Source organism: Denticeps clupeoides, chromosome 4 (assembly GCF_900700375.1).
Source record: "Denticeps clupeoides chromosome 4, fDenClu1.1, whole genome shotgun sequence".
NCBI lineage: Eukaryota > Metazoa > Chordata > Actinopteri > Clupeiformes > Denticipitidae > Denticeps > Denticeps clupeoides.
Genome location: NC_041710.1, coordinates 3,130,025 through 3,143,545, shown reverse-complemented (window position 1 = coordinate 3,143,545; position 13,521 = coordinate 3,130,025). Strand labels below are relative to the sequence as shown.

At 47.2% G+C, this 13,521-nt stretch overlaps 1 protein-coding gene across 9 annotated transcripts; it reads left to right on the top strand.

The window, feature by feature from the left end:
• Positions 1-1,870: 1,870 nt before the first annotated feature.
• fam163aa (family with sequence similarity 163 member Aa) lies at positions 1,871-13,441 on the top strand. 9 transcript variants are annotated; one of them, XM_028978229.1, is made up of 5 exons: positions 1,871-2,038; positions 10,688-10,772; positions 11,006-11,027; positions 11,450-11,564; positions 12,219-13,440. In XM_028978229.1, the coding sequence occupies exons 4-5, from the start codon at positions 11,472-11,474 to the stop codon at positions 12,570-12,572; spliced, it is 447 nt and encodes a 148-aa protein (XP_028834062.1). In that variant the 5' UTR covers positions 1,871-2,038; positions 10,688-10,772; positions 11,006-11,027; positions 11,450-11,471; the 3' UTR covers positions 12,573-13,440. The 9 variants fall into 9 exon arrangements, with proteins under 9 accessions (XP_028834062.1, XP_028834056.1, XP_028834057.1 ...); XM_028978223.1 differs by having other exon boundaries at positions 10,904-11,027; positions 12,219-13,439; XM_028978224.1 differs by having other exon boundaries at positions 10,589-10,772; positions 10,904-11,027; positions 12,219-13,439.
• Positions 13,442-13,521: the final 80 nt, after the last annotated feature.

Genomic DNA, 13,521 nt, shown 5'->3' with positions numbered 1-13,521 from the left:
GTGGTTATGGTAGATGCCTGTGTACGTGTTGAGTGCGTTCGGTGGTTTATCTAGGACAGCCGAGGTGAGATGACATTATATAAGTTTGAACTGTTATAGAACACTTGGCTGAAAAGAAGGTGCGGCGGTGGCCTAGCGGTTAAGGAAGCGGCCCCGTAATCAGAAGGTTGCCAGTTCGAATCCTGATCTGCTGAGGTGCCACTGAGCAAAAGCACCGTCCCCACACACAGCTCCCTAAGGGTGATGGGTTAAATACAGAGGACAAATTTCACTGTGTGCACCGTGTGCTGTGCTGCTGTGTATCACATGTGACAATCACTTCACTTAAAGATGGTGTAAATGTTCAGAATCTGAACACGTCATTAATCCCGAAGGAAACTGCTGATGCTACAACTGCACAGAGGGGAAGACATACAGCGTACATGCAATTAAAAAAAAAAAAAAAAAAGTGAAGTGATTGTCACATGTGATACACAGCAGCACAGCACACACAGTGAAATTTGTCCTCTGCATTTATCCCATCACCCTGAGTGAGCAGTGGGCAGCCCTGACAGGCGCCCGGGGAGCAGTGTGTGGGGACGGTGCTTTGCTCAGTGGCACCTCAGTGGTACCTTGGCGGATCGGGATTCAAACCGGCAACCTTCTGATTACAGGGCCCTCTGGTACATTTCATGCTGGAACCATGAAACATGTATGTACAAGACATACAACGAGTGCACAGAGAGACTGAGAGACAGACATACATTTACATTTATTGCATTTATCAGACGCTCTTATCCAGAGCAACTTACAATCAGTAGTTACAGGGACAGTCCTCCCCTGAGTATACATGAGTATTTTATTTATGAGTATAAATAAAAATAAGTATGTAGTAAGGCAGCATTGCACATTAAGAGTTAGTTTAAGAGTCAATAAGTGAGTTATTGCACAGTAAAAAAACAGGATCATATTTGCACAACCCCATGCTGTTTACAGACTTACCGATAGTGAGTGTAAGGAAGAGAGAGAGAGAGAGAGAGGGCCACTTACTGTGTGAGTGAGTGGCGGAGGGCCGAGTTAAAAAGTCGGAGAGCTGTGGGAAGGAAGGATTTCCTGTGGCGTCCAGTGGAGCATTTCAAACTTGTTGGCCTATTGCTGGAGAATGATGGAGGCCGCGTCTCCTGGAGTCTGGTAGGTGGGCGGCGCTCCGTTAACAAGTCGCCCAGGTCATCAGGGACCAGTCTGAAAGCGAAGTGACTGTCATTGTGAAACGCTGCAGCGCAGCGCCCAGTGCACACGGTGAGACGTGTCCACTGTATTCAACCATCACCCTTGGCGAGCGGTGGGCAGCCATAACAGCAGTGTGTGGGGACGGTGCTTTTGCTCAGTGGCACCTTGGCGCTTCGGGATTTGATTTGTCACATACACAGTCATACACGGTATGATATGCAGTGAAATGCTTTTAGCGACTGCTACAGACCACAGTATTGCAAATATTTCAAGTGTACAATGAACCAATATGCAAATATTGCAAACATAACCAAATATTACACTTTAATGTTTTTCACATAAAATATGTGCAAATGAGTAAAGTAAATTTTTGCTCAAGATTCAGACCAGGAACATCTAACATGAGCTGCAGTTTTTGGAGATGCTGCCTAATTCTAACACCCCAACTAAAATACCCCCAAGCAGAAGACCCAGGTTCGAACCCCACTTACTACCATCGTGTCGCTGAGCAAGACACTTAACCCTGAGTGTCCCCAGGGGGGGGGGGACTGTCCCTGTAAATGTGACCCAGACACGCACACGTGTGACTAGGACGCTGTTCGTGGACGGAATTGTGATGATGATGATGATGATGATGATGGTGGTGCGCGTCACGTGCCCCCCTGGTTTAAATTCCCTGCGCGTCTCCGCGCGCAGTTCGGTTCCGCGACGTGACGTGACGTGACGGCGAGGGACGCGCCGTGCGCGGCTGCCGCTGCTGCCGATCCGGTGAAAGGCGACCCGCCGGGCGGCTGGCGGGGGACAGGGGATGCGACGGAGGACGCAGAAGGTGAGACGCGTCGCGTGTAAAAATGTCTTCATTCCGGCTGCGCTCGTGTTTGGTTCAGAGCCCCGTCCCGGGTGGCTTTATCTGCGGTGACATCCCGTACAGAGCTGAGGTTTACCTTCCGACAGTGAGGGAGGAGGTCAGAACTTCACAGCGAGGGTCCCTGCAGACCCATAACGGGCTCCAATCCTTCGTCCCTGTCACCTGCAGCTCTGAAGACACCATAGCAGAAGAGAAATGGGGCTGGTAGTGTGGAGTTCTTCTCCTGGGCAGATCTTCACAGCGAGGGTCCTGACTGGAGAACAGGACCATTCGGGTCCCTGCAGACCCATAACAGGCTCCATTCCTTCGTCCCTGTCACCTGCAGCTCTGAAGACACCATAGCAGAAGAGAAATGGGGCTGGTAGTGTGGAGTTCTTCTCCTGGGCAGGTCGTGCTGGAGGTCAGATCTTCACAGCGAGGGTCCTGACTGGAGAACAGGACCATTCGGGTCCCTGCAGACCCATAACAGGCTCCATTCCGTCGTCCCTGTCACCCGCAGCTCTGAAGACACCATAGCAGAAGATCTCACCTCCGCCCTCCTGTAAATATGAATCTATGGAATCATGTAAAATTCCAGAAATCGGACTGGTAGTGTGGAGTTCTTCTCCTGGGCAGGTCGTGCTGGAGGTCAGAACTTCACTTCACAGTGAGGGTCTCTGCAGACCCATAACAGGCTCCATTCCGTCGTCCCTGTCACCTGCAGCTCTGAAGACATCATAGCAGAAGATCTCAGGAAGGACGCAGACACCAGTGGTCCGAGCTGCAGAAGAAAGGCTGGTGGTCTTGTAATCAGCATGTTGTAGATTGTTGGTAGAAGCCTACTCAGTCCCTCTGAGACCCCCACTGTCATTTGGGGTGTAGTTGTCTCTGGCGGCCTGTCTAAATTTTAGGGTTTTTTTTCTGGTCTTAGTGTCAGGCGGTCATTTAAGTTTTTTTTTAGACTCATTTTAGTCTATTTGGCGAAATGTCTACGCATTTTTGTCTAGTTTTAGTCCATGAAAATATAGTACCCAGTAAATCATTTTCTATTAGTCAATTTCCTAATTAAATCAAAGGTCATCTTATTATTTTATTATTACGTCATAAGCTGAAGAATATTCGACATCCATTCCAGACACGGGAGGCGCTCTGATTTGTTCTGTGTTTTACGGCACACATTCTGTCTTCTATTTTTCCTCGTTGTAAAGAAATTTTCTCCCAGGCATCTGCTGAATGCTAAATGCTGCGATAGCGGATGGGAGAATCAGGAAACAGAAACCGTGTTAAAATATCAAAAATAACGTCTTACCTCGATTTCAGAGATGTTTAAGTCTAGAAAATTACATCTGATCTCATTTCTGTTCGTCAACTATATTAAATGAAATTGAAGTGATTGTCATTGTGAAACACTGCAGCACAGCACACGGTGACATAATGAAATGTGTCCTCTGTATTTAACCATCACCCTGAGTGAGCAGTGGGCACCATGACAGGCGCCCGGGGAGCAGCGTGTGGGGCCGGTGCTTTGCTCAGTGGCACCTCAGTGGCACCGTGGCCGATCGGGATTCGAGCCAGGCCACCACTGCCCTACATGATGTTGTTACAGCTATCGTCACATGACCAGCATTTACATCTCGTCTCATGAAAAACGTTTTTTTTTGTCCTTGCCCTCTGGTACTGATGCAGGAGAACATGCCGGAAAACTTCCCTGAATATGGGGAAATTTCATTATGTCATCATATCACCGCCACACCAGCTCCTGCTCGGCTTCTTTTTCCTCTCCTCAGTGCACCTGTCCCAGATGCAGATGGACACCGTGGAGATAAGTGCTTCCTGAACCTGACCGAATTCCACGCTGATGGAAGAATATTGTTATGGGGATTCATGTGTCAGTAATGGAAGAGGCGTGTGTTTAAATTTGCAGGATCCCCACCTCGCCGCATTTGAATAATGAAGGAGGACGTCCACCGTCCACCTTGCGCCGGGCGATGGCGACTTACTAACTCACATCTCCTGCCGACTGGAAAGGGTGGTAGTGGCCTAGTGGGTTAGACACTCGCCTATGAACCAGAAGACCCAGGTCCAAATCCCACTTACTACCATTGTGTCTGTGAGCAAGACACTTAACCCTGAGTGTCTCCAGGGGGGGACTGTCCCTGTAACTACTGATTGTAAGTCGCTCTGGATAAGGGCGTCTGGTAAATGCTGTAAATGTAAAATGTAAATGAAAGAAGCCGGACAAAATTTCGCACCAAATCATTCCATTTTTATTCAAACCACGAGGGTTCGCACGAATGTTTAAAAAGATCTGCATATCTGGAGAGTCTGCAGACGTTCTCCTGGCAGGTGTGTCCTTGGAGAGGGATGCACCCAGCGGGCCGCCATGAACCTGACCACAGGGCCCGTGTGGGCATCGCGGTCCCCGCCGAATGGACTGATGCCGCGTGCTGTTAACCTTTCCGCCTTGCTGGGGCCATATGTCCTTGTTAGTTTATACAGGCTTTACGAAATAGAATCTTCTCGTTATTTACAATGTACCCAAAATACTAAAACATTCTGTGATATTTTTGACACTTTACTCCATCTTTACTCATTTTACAACATTCACATCAATATTTCGTTGATTTACATCCCTTTTCAATTTTGTAAAATTGGACAGAAGCTGCAAACTAAGCTTATTTAGACTGTTAATGTTTGATATTTGCATAAATGAACTCTGAAAGTGAAAGATAATATTAGTATAATACATTACTTTTAACAGGTGATTTATGAAGCAGACAATTACATTTACAGCATTTACCAGAGCGACTTACAATCAGTAGTTACAGGGACAGTCCCCCCCTGGAGACACTCAGGGTTAAGTGTCATGCTCAGGGACACGATGGTTGTAAGTTGGATTTGAACCTGGGTCTTCTGGTCTGTGTGTGTTACTCACTAGGCTACTACCACCCCTATTTATGTTCATGCGTGTTTGATCAGATTTGCCTGATTTTATGGTCGTTATTGGTGCATTTCCAAAAAAAAGGCAAAATCACCAAAAATCCATTATTCAGAGTAATCGCAATTCCATGTAATAGTTGCTTGTTAATTCCCGAGGACATAAGGCCCGGAAGGCCGCTGATTGCAGTTTTACGGTCGTTGCTTCTCCTCCCGGTTTTCTGTTTTATTGGGTATCAATCTCGCCGAAGAAGAGAAACAGTGAAAGATGCGAACGGCTCCGCCCATCATGAGCTGCGTGAATTTCTCGTCCGCATTCGATCACCACTAACAGGCCGTTTGTTATTGCTGCCGCGCCGCGGCCGCGTCCATTTTTCAGTCCTTCATCTCCTCTCTCGCGTGGCCATTTTTCTCCCGGCAGCCGCTTCATCGTGGGGCTGCGTTGCGGCAGTAACAGGGCTCAGGAGCCAAAACCTTCCATACCGTAATGAATGTGACCTGCTGTTGGCCTGGATGGAGACGTAATGCAGAATTACTCCACGGTGGAGAATTGCCAGCTTCCAGTACCCCCTGAGGACTGAGATTTCCCAGCTTCCCTTTTTAATTCCCAGGAATGTGTTACTTCCAGTGTTACTTGAGGATGGAGAATTCCCAACTGCCATTATTGGTCCAGGGTGGAGAATTACCCCATTTCATTATCGTTCCAGAATTCCCAGTTTCCATTACAGCTTCAGGAAGGAGAATTCCCAGTTTCCTTTACTGCTCCAGGGTGGAGCACTCAATGATGGAGAATTCCCAGTTTCCATTACAACGTCACAGGACCCTGCAGTCACAAAATAGAAGGATGTCGGTTCAAATCCCGATCTGCCAACTGCTCCCCGGGCGCCTGTCAAGGCTGGGTGATGGTTAAGGCCGAGGACACATTTCGTTGTGTCACCGTGTTTTGCAGTGTTTAATCACAATGACAATCACTTCACTTTCACTTTGAGAGGATATCAACTAGCATTTCGTCCCACTGAGCCGAAGGAGACACAGTTACGGTCTTACAGTGAGTACTACTGAACGTTATTCCGCCCGCCCTCATTCGTCAACTTTATTGTCATCTCACCATAAGTACACAGAGAGACGAGATTGCGATGCCTCAGGGATTCACAGAGTGCAAAAATAATATAATATAATAACCCATAATATCATGCAGGTCGAGACAAACTTGGCAAACCAGGCGGACAAGTAGGAGCAATACGTGAAGTGAAGTGAGGTGATTGTCACATGTGATACACAGCAGCACAGCACACGATGCACACAGGGAAATTTGCCCTCTGCATTTAACCCATCACCCTGAGTGAGCAGTGGGCGGCCATGACAGGCGCCCGGGGAGCAGTGTGTGGGGACGGTGCTTTGCTCAGTGGCACCTCAGTGGCACCTTGGCGGATCGGGATTCGAACCGGCAACCTTCTGATTACAGGGCCGCTTTCTTAACCGCTAGGCCTCCACTGCCCCCTGATATACGATGATATATCGGTGTACAGTGTAGTGTATGGACCCGTAATCGGAAGGTTGCCGGTTTGAATCCTGACCACCTGCCATGATATAATAATATAATAATGATAGCAGTGCTAGTAATATGACATAGTATGATAAATAATAACATAGCAGCGTGGTGTGAGATGTATTAATATGCAGGGTGCAGTACTGGTGCGTTTGTGCCTGTGTGTGAGCTCTGTAGACCATTTAAGGTGATGTGGATGATCTTGAGGGTAAAAGCCGTCCCTCAACCTGCCTCTGATGCTGCAGTATCTTCTTCTGCAGGGCAGGAGTGTGAAAGGTCCATGTGAGAGATGTGAGCGGGTCCGCCTGCACAATGTTGCAGACCATGCAGAAAAAAATCCCATTTGCCCCAATCTGCTTTTCACAGTCTGGAGGTTGGTGTGGGATCTTTAGGCGCTTGCGGAGTAGCACGCCGACTGTGGAATGGCAGTCCGGTGAAATGGAAGCTCCTATACAGCCTTGCTGATTGCCTCTCCGGCTATTCCTGGAGGATGCTGCGTCAGCCGTTCGGCTGAAGTGTAAAGTCTGGCTCTGTGGCCCGGCAGAGAGAAGCCAGCTTCCTGCAAACACAGCCTGAATGTCCCGATCCAGCGTCGTTCAGGCCGATCCCAATCATATTCCAGGGAATCGGCATTCAGAAATGTCTGATAAATGATTATACGAGTGTTTTTGTTGAAATCTTCGCCATCAGTTGGTCTGGAATTAGGAGAAATGTGTGATGGACTTACGTCTCACTTCATATATTTAAAATACATCACGATTTTCAAGTATTGTAAATTCAAGTAATGTAAATCTTTGTCAATTTCTGTAATTTTATTTGGGGTCTGGTCGGGTCAAGCTTGCACCGTAATTGATCAGTCTCCGTTCTGTAGTACCTGTCCTCTCCATTTGATTCGCTGCTTTTAAATTTTTTTTGAATGGGAAAAGTGTCTCGTATGTTGTATCTTAATTTTTTTGTGTAATTTTTTTTAACGAAATGCTAATTTGATTCGCAATTCTTGGTCATGCGATGCGTTATAATTATCGCGAAAGAGAAGAAAGAAGCGGCCCCATAATCAGAAGGTTGCCGGTTCAAATCCCGATCCACCAAGGCGCCACTGAGGTGCCACTGAGCAAAGCACCGTCCCCACACACTGCTCCCCGGGCGCCTGTCATGGCTGCCCACTACTCAATTACAGTAGTAGATGGTAGATGGTTAAATGCAGAGGACAAATTTCACTGTGTGCACCGTGTGCTGTGCTGCTGTGTATCAAAAGTGACAATCACTTCACTTTAGTTGACTGGAACAGGGCGCGTACGCGGTGAACCTGCCCGTGTCGCTGGGTGTCATCTGTCACCCCGGTGGACGCGGCCGGATACCGATCTTCCATCATGAGTCAGCAATACGCACCGGCGTACCCAGCGGGACCTTTATGGATTCAGACGTGTTCACGTCAATCGGGGACGGGGATTTTAATGAGAGAACAAACAGCATATTGTTCTTGTCAGTCAGCACCCGGACGCCAGGAATCAAATGGACTTGTTTAGTTAAATTAATGACGGAACATGTTCAGCGCAGGTTCGATCAAGATCCACGTGGTTGCAGAGAGTCCTGACCTTGGTTTGACGTTCCTGTCCTTCTTCAGAGGAAACCAGAGACATGTCATCCTGTGGCTCCTTTAGGCCTGAGACAGCAGCCGAGGCGTAAAACAGGATAAAGAGGACGTCTGATGGAAGGAGGTGGGGTCCAGGCAGAGAGGGATGAAGACCAGAGAGGGAGGAAACGGGCGTTAAACAGGAGAAGTGGGTCAGCAGGCGCCATGGCAACACAGATATACGAGCGTCCGCCTATCGATTCTGCAGACTCATTGCTGTAATAGAGTGAGCCGGATGATAAAGGATCCATGCTGGGTCGCACTTCCTTCCTGACCTGTAAACTGCATGATACGGGCACATGGGCACTATTTTCAAACTACTGCGTGGGGCGTGGCTGCTGGTTAACAAAAATATAGCAAGATAGGAATCGTCCTGTCTCGCCTAGTGGGTAACACACCCACCTATAAACCAGAAGACCCAAGTCCCAAGGTGCCACTGAGCAAGGCACTGTCCCCACACACTGCTCCCCGGGCGCCTGTCATGGTGCCCACTGCTCACTCAGGGTGATGGTTAAATACAGAGGACAAGTGTCACCATGTCACCGTGTGCTGTGCTGCAGTGTTTCACCATGACAATCACTTCACTTTCACTTACTAGCAGTGTCTCCAGGGGAATGTCCTTGTATCTATTGGAAATGTGCTAAATATTGTAAATGAATTATTATGTGATGAATTGCTGGACATCCTTGAATGAGGAAGCGTCTTGCGTGAAGGAGATAAGTTATCTTCCTGTTTAAAACATCATTAAAGATCATGTTCTGGGTGACCGATGTAATTACACACCAGCAAATACGATAGTTGAATATCAGTATGTTGAAGTAGAGAAACTCTGAAGGTGATTGTTCTCTTTTAAAATTTATTTTATTTATTGTAAATTATGAATAAATAAAAACCACAGCGCCATTAACGAAGTGTGTATGACATGTTTAAAGTGAAACTTGAATAGAACTTGTATCTTGTACTCATAATTAGAGATTAATGTCTTTGCATGTTCAGCCTTGCCCGGTTTTCAGCTCTGAGTTGGAGTGAAGATACACTTTAGAAGAGGCGTCACCATCCCTGGTCCCAGAGGGCACTTCAGGGTACCCTCATTTAATCCGAGTTAGGGTACCCTCATTCAATCTGAGTTAATTCCTGAGTTGAATCATGTGTGGTGGAACACGGGAAAAAGCCCTCCAGGATCATAATATCAATTTACGGTGTTTATCCAGAGCAACTTACAATCAGTAGTTACAGGGACAGTCCCCCCCTGGAGACACTCAGGGTTTAGTGTCCTGCTCAGGGACACAATGGTAATAAGTGGGGTTCGAACCTGGGTCTTTGTGACCTTCTGGGTCTTACCCACTAGGCTGCCACCACCATGCAGTGATCAGGGTTGGTGGCCTCTGCTTTAGACACTTACAATGTCACTCCCTAGTTAAGCACAAGATACCAAACACTTTCATATACAGATTAGATTGAAGATTTCCGTTTATTTCTTTGCAATGAAAAAAGGACTCTTGACAAGAAAGTGCATATTTCCCGCATGTCCCGTAGCTCTCCTCCCTCGAATCCCAGCTGCCGTCTCTTTCCAAGCTGCTTCCGCCTGAATAATTAATTCTCCATTCATCAGAAGGTTCTCCAGGGACGCAGGCAGGCGTGGCCTCACTTTTTGTGATTGTAAGATGTGTGGTGATTTTGTGTCTGTGCTTTACCTTCGTCATCGACCTTCATTTGTCCCGCTCCCTAAAATCTTCTTGTTAATCAAATCTTAAAAAAGATAAAATAGTGATAAAAATCCATGAAGCTGTCATTTTAAGAGCCCTACATGCCATGCTGCTTCAGGTTTATTGATTTTGCCGACGGCCCCGTGCCCTCCCCAGGAAGGGGGGTTAATGTGGGGTTAAGTGCGTCCGTCCGCCCGTCCTCAGGCTCCGCCCCCTGCCAGCACGAGCCAAGCTGCGGACCTGACGCGGGCTCCTGGACGCGCTCCAAGGAGAATAGATGGCACATTGCTTTTAACAGCGTCGGAGTCCCCCGGCGCAGGGTGCATAATTTAGTGCCCTCGCGCCGGAAGGTGGACAGAAGCCACGTCTGACGGAGGACTCGTAGGAAGACAGCTCCTGTGGGCCGGCTTGTGGGCCGGGGCGGGCATCTTTCGCCATGTCTGCAGTGGTCTGAGGCTTGAGAGCAGCAGTTTGAACTTTGACCTTGTGCCCACCTCAGAGCTGCTTCACTCTGGACCCTCGGCGTGGGATTCACGTTGTTGTTTCGGAATTCGGAAGCGCAGGCGATTGGTCAGAGGTCGGGGCTTGTAACGAAGGGCATGAGCTCATTCATATTTTTCATACTCTTGCTCAGTTATCATTTCCTTGGTGTAACTGGACTATAAAACTCTAAAATTTTCGATAATATTTTGTCTTTTCTCCAGCAGAACGGAGCAGAATGTTGCACCTCATCGCGAAATGTCGTCCAGAAAAACCCTGCGCTGGGACGCTAGTATTTACTATTTCATTTGTATTCTGTGTAACAGTCATGCCACCCTGTGGGTGGAGATGGTACCGCTGAGGTTCCTCACGTCTAATCATGGAGAACATTCACCCCAAGTGTTCACTGTGGTCTGTAGTCAGTGTTCTTGTTGGCAATTTTGAAATAAATAAATAAGTAAATAAATATTATTATATATAATTTATTAGAAAGTTTAGTTAGTATATATGCATGCATTCCAGCGAGTGTTCTTCTTCGGCAGGCTTGAGGTGTGGTGACCCCTCCTGATGTGAGTGTCTGCTCCTCTACCCGCCGAATTCCTGTCCCTCTATGTTTACCGTCTTGTCCTTGTCTTCCTGTACAGGTATTAACACACTTTGCTGAATGTAAGTCCTTTTTCTTTTACCACATTTACATTTACATTTACATACATTTACCGCATTTATCAGGCGCCCTTATCCAGAGCGACTTACAATCAGTAGTTACAGGGACAGTCCCCCGCTGGAGCAACTCAGGGTTAAGTGTCTTGCTCAGGGACACGATGGTAGTAAGTGTGATTTGAACCTGGGTCTTCTGGTTCATAGGCGAGTGTGTTACCCACTAGGCTACTACCATACCACATCATTTTACCTTATGCCACGGTGATAATGTTCTGTGTATGATAGTAATATAAATGCGTGATTTCATTTGGACAAAAGTGAACAATTTGACCACAATCGTATCAGAAACATTTTCTCAGTTTTAATTATGACCTGTACAGTTCAATCTGCCACAAACTAATACTGTGGGTGTTGTCCCCGAATCTCAGGGTTTGATGGAGATCTGGTCGGATGACAGCTGGAACTGTTGTCATAACTGGAGGAATTCTCGCTACGGTGATACTCCTGTGCATCATTGCAGTGCTCTGTTACTGTCGACTCCAGGTGACAACAATATCTCAGTACTATTAAATGTTGCCCTATATGTTGTTTTCAAGGCCCCATGACATGAAAAATTCCCTTTGTGAGCTTATTTATCATTAATAAGAGCTCCCCTAGCCTGTCTATGAGCGCAAATGTATTTTTTGTCACGAACCTCTGAAGAACCAGTGGGTTCATTTAAATTTTTCGGGAAAAAACAAATATAGTGTTGATGACGTTATTTCCGCGAATGCCCCTTCAACTTCCATAGGGTGCTCTCCTCCTCGTCCCGCCTCTCTCCTCCTCATTAGCATTTAAAGCTACAGACACCGAAACGGCGCGTCCCGGGAAATCTCATTGCGGGAATGGATAAAAGTGGCTGTAATTCTGCATCCAAGGCTGAAGTTCGGAAAGAGACGTCAGATACAGAATTAGGGGACCAACAAGACCGATATAACAGCCAAAATGTCATGGGACCTTTAAAATTGACATTTGATCTTGTTCCTCCACTCACATTTCAAATCATAATTCTCATAATTCCACCCTTTTGGCCCCATTTGTCATGGATTTATTTTGATTGTTTAATTGCATGTAATAGTAATAGAAAATATTCCTGCTAAATCGATAATTCAGATGAAATTTATCATTTGATGAAATGGTACAAATGTGTTTGTGCAGTATTACTGCTGCAGGAAGAATGAGTCCGAAGGTGACATGGCTTCCGACCTGGACCCTGAGCCCCACTTCGCCTGCAATGCCTGTAGCGCTCTGGGGATGGACGGCCCGGCGGTCACCCCGCTCGCGCTGCCCTTTGATCCCGCCCCTCGGCACGCCTTCTGCCCCACCTGCTCGTCCCACTACGTCCACTCAGTGGAGGAGACGCGCAACGGCGGCGAGCGGCTGGGCTTCGTGCCCACGTACTACGAGAACCCCGCCGCCTTCTGCATGTCCCCTGGCCGGCCGGAGCCGCTGAGGAGCCGCGGACTGCTGGACGCCCACTGCAGCACTCGGGCCATCAGCACCGACGTCTGAGCGGCCTCCACCTCCACCTCCACCGTTTCAGCTCTCCCCAGAGCGCAGACCTGCCGCTCGACCCAAGCTGATTTCTACGTTTTGTTATGAACACGATCTTTTCCGATTTCTACTTCCAAACGGGGGTTCTTGTCACCGAAAGGTTCTGTTCTGGAGGCGTCTCTGTGCAAAATCTGAGAAACAAAACTCCTGGGAACAATATGAAAAGTTAGATATCAGTTTTAAGTTTTTGAAATATTTCGATCCCAGGGCAGCCGTGATGCCACAGCCTCGCCTGGTTCTTTCTGCTCCTGTTCCGCTCCGGGGCCGCTTTCTTATCGGTTTATTAGTGGATTGATGTATGTAGTAGCTTTAGAAACTCTGCACCTGACAGACTGGCCCCTTGTTATGAGGCTTAATCAAATTATGGCTAAAATTATTGCAATTTTTGTGGCCAGGATAGCTTTTCACTTCCAGGTTATCGAAGGCGTAGAAGGCGTGACATTTTATGTCGTCACTGCAGTGACCCATGTTGTGACCTCTGCGGAGTTCCAGGTGAAGGAAGAGGAGGAGATGTGCCACTGGAATGGTGGTGAAGACGGGGGGTTACACGACGGGCCCTAATAATCAATCTGCCGACTGGCTGGGTGTGATTTGAGGAATATGCACACAGTGCAGTGCAGCCTGAGCTTCCCCTTCATAGAATTTGTATAGAATTTCGAAAATAAAAATACATACACACACGTGTTTCACAAGAAGTCAGTTTTGAAAATAAACGAATATTCACAATGGCCCTGAAATGATTTTGTGTTCAAATATTAATAGCAATTCTCGTTCGTTTTCTATAGATTTTGAGTTTACAAAAACTAAGAGCCCTGATAAGGCCTAACTTGTCAGCAAAGTTCTAGACGAATAAAAAATTATTATATATATATTTTTTTTATTATTTTGTGCAGTGTGTACGCATGTG

What these genes read in the sequence shown, in the direction of transcription:
- fam163aa (XM_028978231.1), top strand. Translation starts at nt 11,472, where the DNA reads ATGACAGCTGGAACTGTTGTCATAACTGGAGGAATTCTCGCTACGGTG. An exon ending in TCTGTTACTGTCGACTCCAG is followed by an intron (nt 11,565 to 12,218) that starts GTGACAACAATA and finishes GTGTTTGTGCAG; the next exon opens with TATTACTGCTGCAGGAAGAA.